This window comes from Phocoena phocoena, chromosome 15, assembly GCF_963924675.1.
Source record: "Phocoena phocoena chromosome 15, mPhoPho1.1, whole genome shotgun sequence".
Taxonomy (NCBI): Eukaryota; Metazoa; Chordata; class Mammalia; order Artiodactyla; family Phocoenidae; genus Phocoena; species Phocoena phocoena.
In genome coordinates, this window is record NC_089233.1 from 7,391,677 (window position 1) to 7,407,850 (window position 16,174).

The 16,174-nt window shown below is 47.8% G+C and overlaps 1 protein-coding gene across 2 annotated transcripts; it reads right to left on the minus strand.

The window, feature by feature from the left end:
• Positions 1 to 8,337: 8,337 nt before the first annotated feature.
• IFT22 (intraflagellar transport 22) lies at positions 8,338 to 12,816 on the minus strand. 2 transcript variants are annotated; one of them, XM_065892685.1, is made up of 5 exons: positions 12,669 to 12,816; positions 10,857 to 10,933; positions 10,649 to 10,738; positions 9,578 to 9,780; positions 8,338 to 8,800 (listed from the first exon to the last, which is right to left on the minus strand). In XM_065892685.1, the coding sequence occupies exons 1-5, from the start codon at positions 12,705 to 12,707 to the stop codon at positions 8,652 to 8,654; spliced, it is 558 nt and encodes a 185-aa protein (XP_065748757.1). In that variant the 5' UTR covers positions 12,708 to 12,816; the 3' UTR covers positions 8,338 to 8,651. The 2 variants fall into 2 exon arrangements, with proteins under 2 accessions (XP_065748757.1, XP_065748758.1); XM_065892686.1 differs by lacking the exon at positions 10,649 to 10,738 and having other exon boundaries at positions 12,669 to 12,714.
• Between the last annotated feature and the right edge of the window lie 3,358 nt (positions 12,817 to 16,174).

Genomic DNA, 16,174 nt, shown 5'->3' on the forward strand with positions numbered 1-16,174 from the left:
GGAGAACCCTAACCTCGACCTGCACCGCTAAGGCTGACTTCTGGGAAGGGCTGACGCGTCAGGTAAGAGCTGAAAGAGTAAGCATCAGCCTGGTGTGTGCTGGGAAGCGCCTTCCAGAGAGAACCGCGCCGGCAGGGCTGTGGGTGACGGCAGGGCCGTGGGTGACGGCAGGGCGGGAGGAGCCAGAGCCGAAAGAGGGCCAGTGTCACATACATGAGGAAACCAGTGCAGACACGGAGGGACGCGAGGAGGGCCCAGGTCACCCAGGGCCCTTAGAAGGAGCCCAGACTGGACCCTGAGAAAAACGGGAAGCGCTGAAGAATGTTAATCGCGGGGAGGCCCCGAGCGGTCTGCAGTTTATCCCTTCCCTCGGAAGCCCAGGGCTGCAACTGCGAGGAGAGAGTTGTCCGAGGATTCGTCTAACTAGGGCAGATGTGGTCAGAGAGAGCGTGTGAGTTGTGTCGTTTTTCCTCGTGAACCAAGGAGGTTTCCAACAGGTGCAGTGAGCCGAGTGAGCAACAAAGCTTGGGCCGAGTGCGGGTGGCTTGATCCCAAGGAGGAAACCTCTGGTGCGTGAAGGGCAGACCCGAAGGTCCCCCAACGAGAGCTTTGGGATGGACGTGCGTGGGCAGGCACCCCCCTCTTGTGGCCCAAAGAGGTACTGCACCCGTGTTCCCAAACAGGCCGGACTCTAGGTTCTCGCTGGGCTGGGGAAGCCCAGTGAAATGAAGCTGGGGCTGCAAGGAGCAGTGGACCCCAGGAGGTTCCCACCTGTTTTTTGGTTTGTTTTTTGAGAAACCTGAACAGTGGAGAAAATGTATATATATGCTTAGAAAGAAAATGCTAGAAAGACACTCAGTGTTACCAGTGATTCTGGTATAGGCTCTGGAATAGGTGACTAAATTTTTCATCGCATTTATACGTATCTTAAAACTTGGTCACGTATTACTTTTGTTGATAAGAGGAAAAAATGTATGATTATTTTTTTTTAAAAAGAGCAGAAGTGACAGAAAAGTGCCCCAAGGGGGTACTGAAGCGGAGGCCAGGTGGCTAGTGTGAGAGCTGAGTGGCTTGGTGAGGGCTGCTGCCCGGGCAGCCCTGGGCATTTCACACCTGCGGAGCACAAGCCACGCTGAGAAGGTCCGTGCTGGGGACCAGGCTTCCTGGAGGCTGCCCTCCTGTACATTTCTCTCTAGCTGCGTCCTTCAGCTCACACGCACCCAGCCTCGGGGTCCCTGCCCCTCTGCCTTTCTCTCACGTGCTCATCCTTCTCCCATCAGAGTAGCACCCTCCTGACCTGGTCTCGCAGTGGCCCCAACCGCCAGGTGCTGGGTGACCTGGGAGTGTATTCCACACGCTCACACTGGAGGGTTCTCTTCTGCGTGGTCTCTGATTTGTAATGAGGGCTGGGTCTGCTCAGAAACTACAGCCATGCGTGTTCCATCCATGGGGTCTCTGCCTGGACAGCTTTTCCGGCTACGGACAAGTAGCTCACCTGGCCGGCAGTTCTGGTCACTCTGGTCACCTTCCCAGCTTCTCTCTTCTCTCTCCTGCTTGAAACTCTTCTCTGGGGCAGGGCAGCTCCTCGGCCTCCCCTCTGGAAAGTTCCCTGATGCTGGTCTAAGGGACTGGATCTGGAGGGCCAAGGACACAGCCCCCATCATTGCTAGGGTCATTCCTGACTGGAGAAGTTTCCAAGGAGGCTCACTTGTGCCGTGGGAGGGTTACATTTCAAAGAAACTCCTCATGAGCTTAATTTCAGAAACGTTCTGAAATACATAAAGTATGTTTTTTAAAAAATCAAATAGGGCTTCCCTGGTGGTGCGGTGGTTGACAGTCCGCCTGCTGATGCAGGGGACACAGGTTCGTGCCCCAGTCTGGGAAGATCCCACATGCCGCGGAGCAACTAGGCCCGTGAGCCATGGCCACTGAGCCTGCGCGTCCAGATCCTGTGCTCCGCAACGGGAGAGGCCACAACAGTGAGAGGCCCGCATACCACAAAAAAAAAAAAAAAAAAAAAAAAATCAAAACCCCTTCATTATAGAAATTTTCAATCCCACGAAAGAGAATATAATAATACAACGAACTCTCATGTTCCCATCACCTAACCTCTATAGCTATTCATTTACTGCCATTCCTGTTTCCACCACACCTCGCCACATGTGTGTGTATGTGTCTGTCGAGTATTTTAAAGTAAATCTCAGTGTATCTTTTTTCTGATAGGTAACTCAGTATGTATCTCTAGATAATTAAATTACACTTGACGTTTTGGGGGAATATGTATGATAACAGGATAGTTTAGTGGTCTCCTGTACCCATCTCCACCTCCAGTAGACACCCAGCCACTCTCCTTTCATCTGCTCTCCCCTCTCCCACCACAATGGATATTTTTCAAGCAAATCTCAGACATCATTTCACCCATAAAATCGGCAATATGTGTCTCTAAAACGCTTTTCCTTTTTAAAGGATAACCCCAATATCATCACAACTAAAAATTTTAAACAGTAATTCCTTAATATCGTCCATGTTCACATTTTCCTGATTTAAAAAAATTTCACAGGGCTTCCCTGGTGGCGCAGTGGTTGAGAGTCCGCCTGCCGATGCAGGGCACACGGGTATGTGCCCCGGTCCGGGAAGATCCCACATGCCGCGTGGAGCGGCTGGGCCCGTGAGCCATGGCCGCTGAGCCTGCGCCTCTGGAGCGGCCACAACAGTGAGAGGCCCGCGTACTGCAAAAAAAAAAAAACAAAAAACCGCACAATTGGTTGTTAGAATCATAATCCAAATAAGGTCTACAGGTTGCATTTGGTTGATAGTCTCCTCAGGTCCACTTCCTTCTTAAAAAAAAATTTTTTTTTAAATCTAGTAATTTGTTGAAGTATTTCAACAGTTTGTCCTTAGAACGGAATGACACAATGCTCGAGCGCCAGTTCTGTGCCAGGCACTGTGTTTTGTGCTGGAAATAAAGGCGTGGGCAGATCTGGGGCAAATCACTGACTCTCTCTGGGCTTCAGTACCCGCTTCTGTAACAGAAGAGGACTGGACTAGATGCTCTCTAAAGGCTCCACTCTGATTCACTCGGATCCCCATTTCATCACTAGGATCCACTGTGTGAGTCTACGCGAACCGCAGTCAAACTTACTCCCAGGGAACCCTCGCCTTGACCCTACCTCTCTGGGCGGCCGCCCACCTGCCGGGGTGCTCGGAGGTCGAGATAAAGCGGGAGGAGCTCGCCGGGACGCCGGAAAATCGCTCTGACCGCGGAAGCGAACTGTAAAGCCAGAGACCTCGCGCACGGGCCGGCCCCGCCCAACTACACTTCCCACAGCCCTCTGCAGCCAGCCGGTTACCACGGAGACGGGCCGGGATTGTCGGCTCGGAGACTGTCCGTGGCCTGGGCCTCCGGGTGGCCGTACGCAGAACAGCCTCTACCCCCACGGCTTCCAAACGGGCCGGCCACGCGCGCCCGCCACCCAGCCCTTGACTCTGGAGCCCGAGGAGGCAGAGCCATTTGGCTGGGTCTGGGCCGCCGGGAGGAGGCTGAACTACATTTTCCAGGAGCCTCCGGGCACGCTCGCGCGGGGCACAGAAAAGGTAACATCGAGTTGTTGCCAAGGAGACCAGTCCCGGGGTATTTGGGCCCCTGAAGCCCGTGGACAGAGGTGTTGGAGACAAAGAAGAGAGATAGAAGAGAGAATGAGGATGGGAAACCTGTTTATAAAGCAACATAAAGAGTACACTCCCTCCTGTTTAACTTTGTTTCCACCAACGCTCAGGGCCAGCGTGAGCATCGCACAGCCCTCTGGGAAATGCAGATGGCGCTGCCCTAAGGACTATGGGAAATGTAGTGATTAACAGCCACTACCTCGAGCACCTACAGTAAGGGTATGGGATTGAATCCTCCCTGCTTCTCCCTTCTTTTCCACTCACAATGTTTACCTCCCCAATACTTACAGAATCTCTCCCTCTCTCTTCGTGCCAACCCTCAGTGCTGTATTTCAGACACTCCCTTAAATCTATTCTCCTCACGGCCACCAAAGTAATTGTCCCTGCTCTCTTAGGGCTCTTACACAACCAAGTCCACATTACCAGCTGGCATGTATATTTGACCTCTCACCTACTGTCTCACACTAGTCTCCTCATATGTAAGAACCATTCTCTTTAGATTGTTCATCTCATTTGTGATTGATATCTTAGAGCCATTGCCACCACTTTTTTTTTTTTTTTTTTTTTTTGCGGTACGCGGGCCTCTCACTCTTGTGGCCTCTCCCGTTGCGGACTCCGGACGCGCAGGCTCAGCGGCCATGGCTCACGGGCCCAGCCGCTCCGCAGCATGTGGGATCTTTCCCGGACCGGGGTACGAACCCGTGTGCCCCGCATCGGCAGGCGGACTCTCAACCACTGCGCCACCAGGGAAGCCCATTGCCACCACTTTTTAAAAATGCAGAGCACAACTTCTTGCTTTTAACAGTTGCCCCCACAAAAGGGTGATACATTCCAAGTGTAGCTGGATTTGCAAAATATTCTTGAAAAGTACTTGAAATAGGTTTCTATCAGTAGAAACCAAGTTCCTCATACTTTGATAAAATTAGGATTTTATTTCTCTGAACAAAATATTTCATTACATGATCTGGTTAATTCACACCTAGGTGTTTTCCAGGTCTTGTAAAGTCACACAAAAGATTAAAACAAAAAACAAAAACACGATGGTTCTTGTATGAATTACTTATCACAAAACTCCGGTAGGATTATAAACAGTCTTAATAGATGTTTTTTTTTTTTTACACAACACTTTGAAAGTCTAAGATCTATAATTACACTTGATCCAAAGAGCTGTGTGGAGTGAATCTGCCTCAGGCTTTAGAGAAAAGAGGCATACTTTTAAAGGCTATCAGAAAGCCTAGATAGGAGTGAACTGTACGATGTAAGAAGACAGATGAGGTGTTGCTCACATCAAAGCACCAAGAAACTTTCCTTTTGAAGTGGGAATACTTGGCAGACACAACATTTCCATTAGCTTTTAACTTCGGTAGGAAGAATGGCCCAGATCATAAACATAGAGAATTATTTAACTGATAAAGCAGTTTAGAAGTCACAGTCAAAAATACGTAATTTCTTCTTAACATTCAAAAGCAGAGTTTCCATCTTCCTCATTTATTTCTTTGGTTTTGGTTTTTAAAATGTAGAATCCTTCATTTCTTGCCTGAGGAAAGAGTACGTTTGTTGAAAAAGCATTCGCCAAGGCCAGGATATTCATGTAGTTCTCTGGAATCGGGTGGGGAAGGCTGAAGTCAAGATCTAGAAGGGCCACAGTTCAGAATGATTTTCTTAAGTGGTACCAATGCAGTTACCTTTTCAATGGGTATCAGGAGCACTGCTCTTTTATTAACTCTTATATGTTCTCAGTTACCAGCAAAGCTCCATCTGTTGTTATAGCAACTTAGCCTACACTTTGGACATAAGGGTCTTCTGGCGTTCCAGCAAATGTATAATGATCTCCAGGAGCTTTCCTGAACAATTTTGAGATATGGACATTCAGGTTACAATATAAGTTGTAATTTTCTTTACAACAGAGCTTCAGAATACTACTTGGTCATTTGATTGGTTTCAAGAAATATGATGGGGCTTCCCTGGTGGCACAGTGGTTGAGAGTCTGCCTGCCGATGCAGGGGACATGGGTTTGTGCCCCAGTCCGGGAAGATCCCACATGCCGCGGAGCGGCTGGGCCCGTGAGCCGTGGCCGCTGAGCCTGCGCGTCTGGAGCAGCGGGAGAGGCCACAGCGGTGAGAGGCCCGCGTACCGCAAAAAAAAAAAAAAGAAAGAAAAGAATAAAAAGAAATATGATGCTAGATCTATCTGCAACATACTTGCAAACCATTTTCTGGGTGGTTTAGCTCCAAAAATGGTTATTTGCCCTGCTGTTGTTGCTGTGGTTGTTACTGCTTTACTAGGTTCGGTCTCAAAGGGTGAGACTCTTAGCCAGGTCCACTTGTAAACTCATCTGCCCAGTTACACAAGGCAGTGGAAAGAGTGGCGGCGTGGGATCCAGTTCTGTCCCAGTCCCTAACTTGCTGAGTCACCTCGAACTAGTCCTTTGTCACTCCCCCAAAACCTGCTCGTCCTCTTCCATTAATGCCTCAGTGAACAGCATCTGTGGTAGGCTGAATAATGGCCCGCAAAGACATCAGACCCCACTCCCTGTGACGTGCACATCCTGTAGATGATACTTTGCTTGGAAAAAGCGTCTTTGCAGATGTGACTAAATTAAGGATCTTTAGATGGGGAGATTATCCTGGGCCCTCAATGCAATTATAAGTATCCTTACAAGAATGAGGTAGAGGGGGATTTGAGTCAGATACACAGAGGCGAAGATAATGTGAAGATGGAGCAGAGAGAGATTTGAAGATGCTGGCCTTGAAGACTGGAGTGATGGGGCCACAAACCAAGGAACGACAGCAGCCACCTCTACACTCGTCCTCCTTCCGATCCAGCCCTCACACTGAGGTCAGAGGGGCTTTTCTACCATGGAGATCCGACCACATCAACCTGCAGTGAACATCCTTCAGTGGCAGCTCAAACCCTCACACCTTGGCCTGGCAGGCAGATTCTTAACCACTGCGCCACCAGGGAAGTCCTGGCCTCTTAAATTTTAAAACATTTTTCTCGATTCAAGGGCTCACAAGGGTTGTACTCTGGCTATGGACATAAATGAAAGCTGCTGGGTTAATTTTTCTATTGAGCTCTTGGATAATCATTAAAAATCAGATAAAAATAATCTCTGTTTTGGAGCTGTAGTCTCAAGATCAATTATTATTATTGCAGCTATTATGTAAAGAAGATTTACTACAGTTTGCATTAACGTAATCTTGTGTTCCTTGCAAAAGTTCCAACTGAGAGCAGGTCAGGCAGAAGGAAATTAACCTGGGCCTAAAATGTGCTCACGGATAATCCAGGCAGTTTACTAAGAGTTGACTGTAGTTCAGTCTAAATTTACCAGGGGGCTTCCCTGGTAGCACAGTGGTTAAGAATCCTCCTGCAAATGCAGGGGACATGGGTTCGATCCCTGGTCTGGGAATATCCCACATGCTGCGGAGCAACTAAGCCTGTGTGCCTCAACTACTGAGCCTGCACTCTAGAGCCCGTCAGCCACAACTACTGAGGCTGTGTGCCGCAACTACTGAAGCCAGTGCACCTAGAACCCGTGCTCCACAAGAGAAGCCACCACAGTGAGAAGCCCATGCACCACAATGAAGAGTAGCCTCTGCTCGCCGCAACTAGAGAAAGCCCGCGCACAGCAACGAAGACCCAACACAGCCAAAAATAAATAAATAAAATTTAAAAATAAATAAATAAATTTACCAGGGAACTGTTATCTGCCAACACCACTCTCTCAAGCAGACTGCCCACACACAGCCCTCTTCATTGTAAGAGTGAAACGCAGACAAGCATATATTTCATCTCGTGTCTCTACTTTTCTTCCACTCTCAGTTGAAAAGACCTACATCTAACTTTTTTTTTTTGGCTGCGTTGGGACATCGTTGCTGCATGCGGGCTTTCTCTAGTTGCAGCGAGCAGGGGCTACTCTTCATTGCGGTACGCGGGAGTCTCATTGTGGTGGCTTCTCTTGTTGTGGAGCACGGGCTCTGGGCGCACTGGCTTCAGTAGTTGGGGCACGCAGGCTGTCGTTGTGGCTCACGGGCTCTAGAGCACAGGCTCAGTAGTTGTGGCTCATGGGCTTAGCTGCTCTGTGGCATGTGGGATCTTCCAGACCAGGGATGGAACCCATGTGCCCTGAGTTGGCAGGTGGATTCTTAACCACTGCGGCACCAGGGAAGTCCCTACATCTAACTTTTGATCTACTTAATATATTTTCAGGTTGGCTGTATTAAAAAATTCAAAAAGTACAAATTATGGAAGAACAATAATTCGTAAGATCACTAAAACAAACTCACTTGTACAATAAGCTATAAACTCACCATATTTGCTTATCCCGAGCATTAAATCTTTTGACTATTTTTACAAATGGTTGTTATGACAACATCACATTGTTTTTCCCTGTATTACATGAAATAATATTTAAGAATTAAATTCAAAAAAAAAAAGAATTAAATTCCCCTGAGATAATAAAAAACGTTTTTAGAAGATGTATATGTATTCCAACTTCCAGTGTGATACGGTGTCCAGATATCAAGGACATCTAAATAAAAATAAAATCTTGCAGAGGTTAAATGCTAATATTTTTCAAGAATATCCTAGGCAAATTGTACAGATTAAGGAATGAAAATCACATTTAAACCAATGTACGTGGATTAAACTACTGTTGCTATCACTGGGCTATGACAGTTACAATTCCACAACTTTTACAGTATGGCATAATGTGAAGGGGTAAAAAAAACCACTTCAGTTTTCCAGCTCTCTGGAGAGATCTGGGGCAAAGGTATCAGAATTCAATAACAGGAGTTTCTCAGCTGAACTGAGGACAGAGAATAGATGGTATGAGTCAACTCCCTGGCTGACTGTTACCTTTGGCTAAATAAGGAAAATGTCTTCTACAGCCAAAGGGAGATGAGAACCTTAGCAGGTGGATGGATTTCAGATCTGCACTGAAATTGGCTTCATGTGGGATGCGGAAGCATCTAGGTGAAGGCCGGTTAGGTGATAATTGACATCTCCTCCCGGTCTCTGCTCTCAGACACTGAGTTGATTATGCTTCTTAAATACTTTATGAACTCCATTCTGATGTCTTCTGGGTCATCCTCAAGATTTGAGTGCACCAGCTTCAGCTTGTTCAAGGGTGGCGCTTAAAAAAGAAAATAATGTAATTAGGCATGAACTTGTAGTGAGGGGCTATTCCTAGCTCCAAAGGACCTGAGTCTTTTATTTTTTATTTTTAAAAAATATTTATTTATTTATTTGGCTGAGCTGGGTCTTAATTGTGGCACGCAGGATCTAGTTCCCTGACCAGGGATCGAACGCAGGCCCCCTGCATTGGGAGTGAGGAGTCTTAACCACTGGACCACCAGGGAAGTCCCAGGACCTGAGTCGTACGGGAGCCAATTTCTTTAACTTTCCCAAGTCCAAAAATAAAGTTGTACCTTGCTTGACACAATTTAACAGAGAAAGGTTTCATCACACTGCCACCTGGCAACAGGATCACAGCTCTCCAAGCCACTTCCAGGCCCTCTTTGTTCTTACACCAGAGGAAGGCATTTCTGAATTTTGAGTTGTTTTTTATGGTCACTTTGACACCTCTGTAATGGTGTGTGTCACATGCAAATTGGAGCTTAAAGGCAAGTCAGGAAAGAGTGTCCCTAATAGTACCGATGAGTGGCTAAAACCAGGTTTTTTTCCCCTCTTAGTGTCTGCCAACTTTTAAAGTGTCTGCATCCTGGCCTGGATGGTACAGCAGATCTTCCAACCCAGCAGTTCTGATTTACGTGGTAAGAAAAACAAATGTCTAGGACACAGCAGATGCTCTTTAGCTGCACAGGGCTGCTGGTTTCCAAGACACAGGGCGATACACAAATGCCCAGAGCATTTCAGACTACAGCAGAAAGGAGAAGTGCAGGCTTCCTACCCAAAGCCAGATTTCCTTTGTCACTTCCAGAGCCTGGTTTGTGGTGTGCAATTAACAGACATTGAGTGTCCTGTAAAAACTGCTGCTGGACGAAGCAGGAATACCACATCTCAATTTCCTTCAGGTGGCCTGGGATGTCAGCATTGAAGACGACCACCACCCCGTGAGAGTCCTTCATCAGGGCTGGCCAGCAAGACTCGAACCTGTGTGGCAGAAAAGGACGCAGCGTGAAGGGCAGGTGGCTCTGGCTTCTGCATTTGTTTTGTTTCTAATTTTTAGTGGAGTAGAGTTGATTTACACTGTTGTGTTAGTTTCTGCTATACAGCAAAGTGATCCAGTTATACATATACACATATCCACTCTTTTTTAGATTCTTTTCCCATATAGGCCATTATAGAGTATTGAGTCCCCTGTGCTATGCAGTAGGTCCTTATTAGTTACCTATTTTATACACAGTAGTGTGTATATGTCAATCCCACTCTCCCAATTTATCAGCCCCCCGCCACTTCCCTCCCTGGTAACCGTATGTTTGTTTTTTACATCTGTGACTCTATTTCTGTTTTTTGTGTGTGTGTGTGGTATGCGGGCCTCTCACTGTTGTGGCCTCTCCCGTGGTGGAGCACAGGCTCCAGATGCGCAGGCTCAGCGGCCATGGCTCACGGGCCCAGCCGCTTCGCGGCACGTGGGATATTCCCAGACCGGGGCACGAACCCGTGTCCCCTGCATTGGCAGGCGGACTCTCAACCACTGCGCCACCAGGGAAGCCCTCTATTTCTGTTTTATAAATAAGTTCACTCGTACCACTTTTTTTCGATTCCACGTATAAGCAATGGTTCTGGTTTCTAACTGTGGACTTTGAAAATGATGTCTAAGTATTAATCATGGATGGATAACCTCTCACTATATCATAACCCAGTCACTAAAGTTTCAAGAGCAATGCGTGTCACCAGTAATTGATGGAGCCCCTAACACATGCTAGGAAGGGCGCTCGCTAGGCCCAAGTCCAAGGTGCCTGGCAGGCAGCTGATTTTTGAATCATTTGATGGAGCAAATGCTCTAAAGGAAACGTACTTTGGATCGCCACCGCAGTCCCAGAGCTCAAATTCACACCCCGCGCTTTTGTCGTTGCTCGTAACGTGTGGGTTCTCAAATTCCAGGATCCTAAACATAAAAACAAGAGCAGCACCTCTCCTTAGGAAACATTATACTTTGGGGATGCCAAAGTCAGGGGCGGGTGATGGTCAGGGACTGCGTGGGACGCGGACTGGTCAGGGCTCACCTCACTCCTTGGGTTGGGTTGTATTCGGTGATGTCAGAAGATTCTGTCAGGAAGTTGGCCAAAACAGTTTTTCCACTCTGTGACAATGAAGACAGTGAAAGATCGTTGCTGAAGAGCAGAAAAGTAAACCATAAGCAGGCCCTCCAATAGCCAGCCTGGACCCAGGTGGGATGCAGTAGAGGCCACGGCCGCCCTGAGATCACCAGGGCAGAGGGCTCTCTCTGGCTGGGTGGGCACAGCCTGCTCTGGGTTGCAGGGAGCACAGATTTCAGAGCTGGCTCTGCTGCTGGGTGACTTTACCTGCTTCCCATCAGAGGGAATAGCTAGTTCAAAGGCACCAGGCAGGAATGGACGTGGCACATTTAAGGACTAGAAAGGCTGGTAAATTAGAAGAGTAGTAAGGGAGAGGGAGATGTGTATGTGCAGAAATAATTTTGTTGTTGAAGCTAGGTAATGGTTACTAGGGTTCATTGTGCTCTCTCCCCTTGTATATGTTTGAGAATTTCCATTTAAAAAAGATATCTGTGTTTGTTTTGCTTTTCATAATTCCGAGCATATTGTTGTTACTTGCCTATTTAACAGTTTAAGTCTTGGAGAGCTCTCTGTGTCAGTTTACATGGATTTGCCTTATTTTGTTTCACTGCTGCACAAAGTAAGAATGTACCTTAGTTTATCCAGACATTTGCTCATTGATGGGCACCGAGGGTGTTTCCATCTGTTCAACATTGTATAAGACTCATGGGGAACGTGGAGGAGTCTTTAGCTACAGTAGCTTTAGAGAAATGTAACTGCCACCTAAAAGCTGTGCACATTTAAAATTGCAATCCCAGAATACTCCATTCCCTGAAAGCATTCTAACACTGCATGTTTTCAATATTCTAAACTTTTCTCATCCAAACTGATGAGCAGATAAGTGCCATCTGTTTGTTCTGCGACTGGGCGAGTGAGCATCTCTTCATTCTTATTCGTCAGTTGTATTTCCTGTGCACAGACTTTGCTACGTTATCTTGAGTTGCTTCTCTTTTTTTTTATTGATTCTTAAACTTTCCTGTATGTTCTACCTATGAATCCTTTCTTTGTCATGCATTTTGCTAATACGTTCCCCTGGCTTTAACTTTGCTGTCATTTCTTTTAAGGCTTCTTCGTTTTTGTGTTGTGTTTAAGACCTTCCCCGTCACAAGATTAAAATCATAGCTTTCCATATATTCATCTACTAACAGTGGTTCCCAGCAAGTGGTCCCTGGACGACCAGCATCAACAAAATGCAGATTCTCAGGTCCCTCCCAGACCTACTGAATCAAAACTCTGGGATAGGACCAGCGAGTTGTGCAACTGACCACCAGGCAGTTCTGATGGGTGTTTAAGTTGGAGAGTTATTCATTTACTACTTCCACAGTTGTTCTTTTACACATTTAGCTTTTTAGTCCATCCGAATTTTATTCTTGTGTACGGTGTGAAGTACACAGGTAGATTTAATCCCCCGCCATCACCACCCACATGGAAAAGCTAAATGTTCCAAGACCAGGTAATGGTTCAGTCTTTCCTCCTGGTTTTCTTGTTCCACAGACATATCTCATTAGGGAGAGCCACAGGCGCAAAGGAGAGTCGTGAGATCTAGGCTCTGATTCCATAACGCCACTCACTACCTTGGGCCTTCGGGCCTTAGTACAACCGGGTCGAGGTCTGGGAACACCGAGTTCACGGTGAAGCCAGCGGCGCACACCAGGATGGGCGCGGTGGGACTGGGCTCCCGGCTCCTGGGCCCCACGCCCGCCCGGGTCCCGCTTGCCGCCCCGCCGGCCCAGGCCTCACCTCGCAGGGCCCCACGAAGAGGATCTTGGCCTTCAGCATCGCGGCCCGCAGCACGCAGACCCGCCGGAACCCCAGGCGCTGCCAGAGTCCTCGCCTCAGTCAGGGCGGAGCGGAAGCCGCCGCGCCGGTTGGCTGCCTTCGTTCCCATGGAGACGGGAGCGGCCGCGGGGGCCGACGGGAGTGGGCGGGTTTCTGCCGGGGCGGCGGGGGGCCGGGCACCCGAGGGGCTCTGGGGTGGTGTGCCGGCCACCTAGTGGGCGGCGTGGTTTTCGGGTTGGGGGTGGGCGGCAAGGCAAAGCAAGAGGGTAAGAGGGAAGTAAAAAACCCGGATCCAGATTCACTTGTGAGCGAGGAAGCCCGCAGAGCTCGCGGGGTCCCAAATCTCCTTTATTCCTCCCCGTAACCCTGAGAGCTGAACGGGCCAAGTAGCTGGTGAGGTGGGGTGGGAACCAGGCATCTGACGCCTATATCACTCTGGCATGATACTGTCCACATTGAGAACGGATTTATCATATCCCTGGCCCAGTCTAGAAAAGGTCAGGGAGAAAATGAGTCTCTATGGTTCACCACTCACCATCATTTGGATAATCTGGGAGAAACCCAAAGGATGATAATATCCCGGCCTTGTTCACGGGCAGTGCAGGTGTCTGAACGCATTGCTACTAAATCCAGTCACCAGGTCAGTTTTAAATTACGGAGGCGGAGCCCGTTCAGAAATTTGGGTGAGGCCATGAGGCCATTGTATGCTAAGGGTGCCAATACAAAATACGCTAGTCCCCCAGAAGTGCTAGTATAACAACTACAACAAGAACAACAACAAAACCAAAATAAATCCAATACCAAACTGCTTTTTTTGCAATACAAGGTGAACTGGGACTTCCCTGGTGGCTCAGTGGTTAAGAATCGGCCTGCCAGTGCAGGGGACACAGGTTCGTTCCCTGGTCCGGGAAGATCCCACATGCCACGGAGTAACTAAGCCCGTGCGCCACAACTACTGAGCCTGCGCTCTAGAGCCCGCGAGCCACAACTACTGAAGCCGGCTCGCCTAGAGCCCGTGCTCCGGAACAAGAGAAGCCATTGCAGTGAGAAGCCCGTGCAGCGCAACGAAGAGTAGTGCCTGCTCGCCGCAACTAGAGGAAGCCAGCGCACAGCAACGAAGACGCAACACAGCCAAAAAAACAAAAAAACCCAAGGTGAACTGTAAGGAAGAGTCTGCCTTAAGTTCAAGATGTCTTTAACTGATTGATTGAATCAATATCTTTTTTTTTTTTTTCTGTGCACGGGCCTCTCACTGCTGTGGCCTCTCCCGTTGTGGAGCACAGGCTCCGGACGCGCAGGCTCAGCGGCCATGGCTCACGGGCCCAGCCGCTCCGCGGCATGTGGGATCTTCCCGGACCGGGGCACGAACCCGTGTCCCCTGCATCGGCAGGCGGACACTCAACCACTGCGCCACCAGGGAAGCCCGAATCAATATCTTTTGAATGAATGCCTGCTGTGTGTTCTTCTAGGTACTGGGGATGTGCCTGTACCTCTTGAAGCTGTCATTCCAGTGGAGTAGATGGATATTAAGGAAACAAGTTAATAAAAAAAGTACTCTCAGGTAGAGACAATTTTAGATATTGGTAAATGCTATGAATAAAAATAAATCACTAAAGAGTGTGAAGGAGCCAATTTTGGATGGAGTAGTCAAGGCAACACCTTGGTGCAGAGGTGACATTAAAGCAGAAAACTGAGTAAAGAGAGGGCGCAGATAAAGCATTGAAAGATGTAGGGTATGAGCAATGCAGCAGAACAGCAAGGGCAAAGACACTGAGGTGGAAATAAAGGTGGTATGTTCCAAAAATAGCCCAGAGGGCCTGTGACACCGCTGCAGGAAGAGTAAGGAGAAGAGTGGTAGGAGATGCTTTTGGAGAGGTTGTATAAGACTTTGGGGATTCATTCTAAGGGTGATTGGAAGCCTGTGCCAGGATTGTATTTGGCTATGTGTCATAGAAACTCCACCACAGCAACTTAACCAAATAAGGGATTTATTATTTTCTCACCTAACAAGGAATCCAAGGATGGGCGTACAAGGGCTGATGCAGCTGCTTTCTCCTTACTTTCCTGACGTCTTTTGCTCCGCCTTTGTGTATTTGCTTTCTAGGCAGGAACAAAGGAGAAGAGCAAAGGTCAAAAGATATAGAGTACTACAGACTCCCTTTTCTCAGGAAAACAATGGCTTCCTTAGAATCCCTATCCAGTGATTTCTCCTTCTGTCTCATTGGTTAGAACTGTGTCACGTAGCCTCCATAACTGCAAAGGAATCTGGGAAATATAGATTGTAGCTTTGCACATTTCTTTTCCCAAGAAGTGGGGCCCAGAGTGGGAGTGGGGGTGGGGATGGGGAGTTGATATTGGCTAGGAAACTGGCCAGCCAAAAAAGTCATCATGGAAGATTCTGAGCAGTGGATTGACATGGATCTGATTTATGTTTAAAAGTGATCACCGGCTGCCGTGTGGAGCAAAGGGGACAAGCGTGGATGCATACATGGCAATTAGGAGGGTATTCAGGTAGCTTAAGAGAGGGATGATGGTGGTTTGGCTAGGGCAGCAGTGGAGGTTGGATCTGGGACACATTTTGAAGGTAGAAGTAGCAGGAGTTGCTGATGGATTAGATGTCAGGGAAAGAGGAGTTAAGGATGAGTCCCAGGACATTGACATATGAATGTCATTATTCATTGACATGAGTAATGTTTGCCATTTCCAGACTTGGGAAGACTGGGGCAGGGTTTGTGGTGGGAGATTAAGAGTTCTATTTTGGTTATGTTAGTTTTGAGATGCCTGCTAGTTGTTGAGGGAGAAATGGGATATAAGAGTCTGTACCTGATGGGTGAGGTAAGGACTAGAGCTATAAATCTGGACAAGATATCACTCAGCATGTGGAATGCCATGAAAGCCATGGACTAGATGAGAACTCGTAGCGGGTAAGTGTTGGCAGAGAAGATAAGTGTAGACAGATAGTGCCCTGGGACGCTCTTCTATTTAGAGGAGAATCTAGCAAAGAAAACTGAAAAGGATCGTCCAGAGAGGCAGGAAGGAAACTAGGAGAGTATGGCATCATGCAAGCCAAGTCAGGATCGTGTTGCAAGACAGGGAGTGATCCATTTTGTCAGATGCTTCCAAGAGATCCAGAGAAGTCAAGGAAGGTGAAGAATCAACCATCAGATGTGGTGGAGGTCACTGATCATTTTTTTAAAAGTACTTTTCACTTACTATCTTTAAACACATGACCACACATACATATAGCTTTGTAAAAATGGCTAAATATGGTCATGCGTTTGCTTTCTTTTGGTGCAATTTCCTTTTTCTTTTTTTGTTTGGCTCCCTTACCTCACCCTTGACCTCTCCCTTTCCCTCTTCACTGCTTGAAGTTTTCATTCTAGTGAAGAGACAGACAGTGAGTAAACTCCCAATGGAGAGGCTATGATTACAACCTGGGGTACATCGTTCAGTATTTTTCTCCATAC

Excerpts from the sequence above, each read along its gene's own strand:
- IFT22 (XM_065892685.1), bottom strand. The coding sequence starts at position 12,707 with ATGCTGAAGGCCAAGATCCTCTTCGTGGGGCCCTGCGAG. Across the intron at positions 10,934-12,668 it reads TCTTCGTGGGGCCCTGCGAG|AGTGGAAAAACTGTTTTGGC; the intron begins GTGAGGCCTGGG and ends TCATTGTCACAG. Across the intron at positions 8,801-9,577 it reads CAAAGGAAATCTGGCTTTGG|CGCCACCCTTGAACAAGCTG; the intron begins GTAGGAAGCCTG and ends TTCTTTTTTAAG.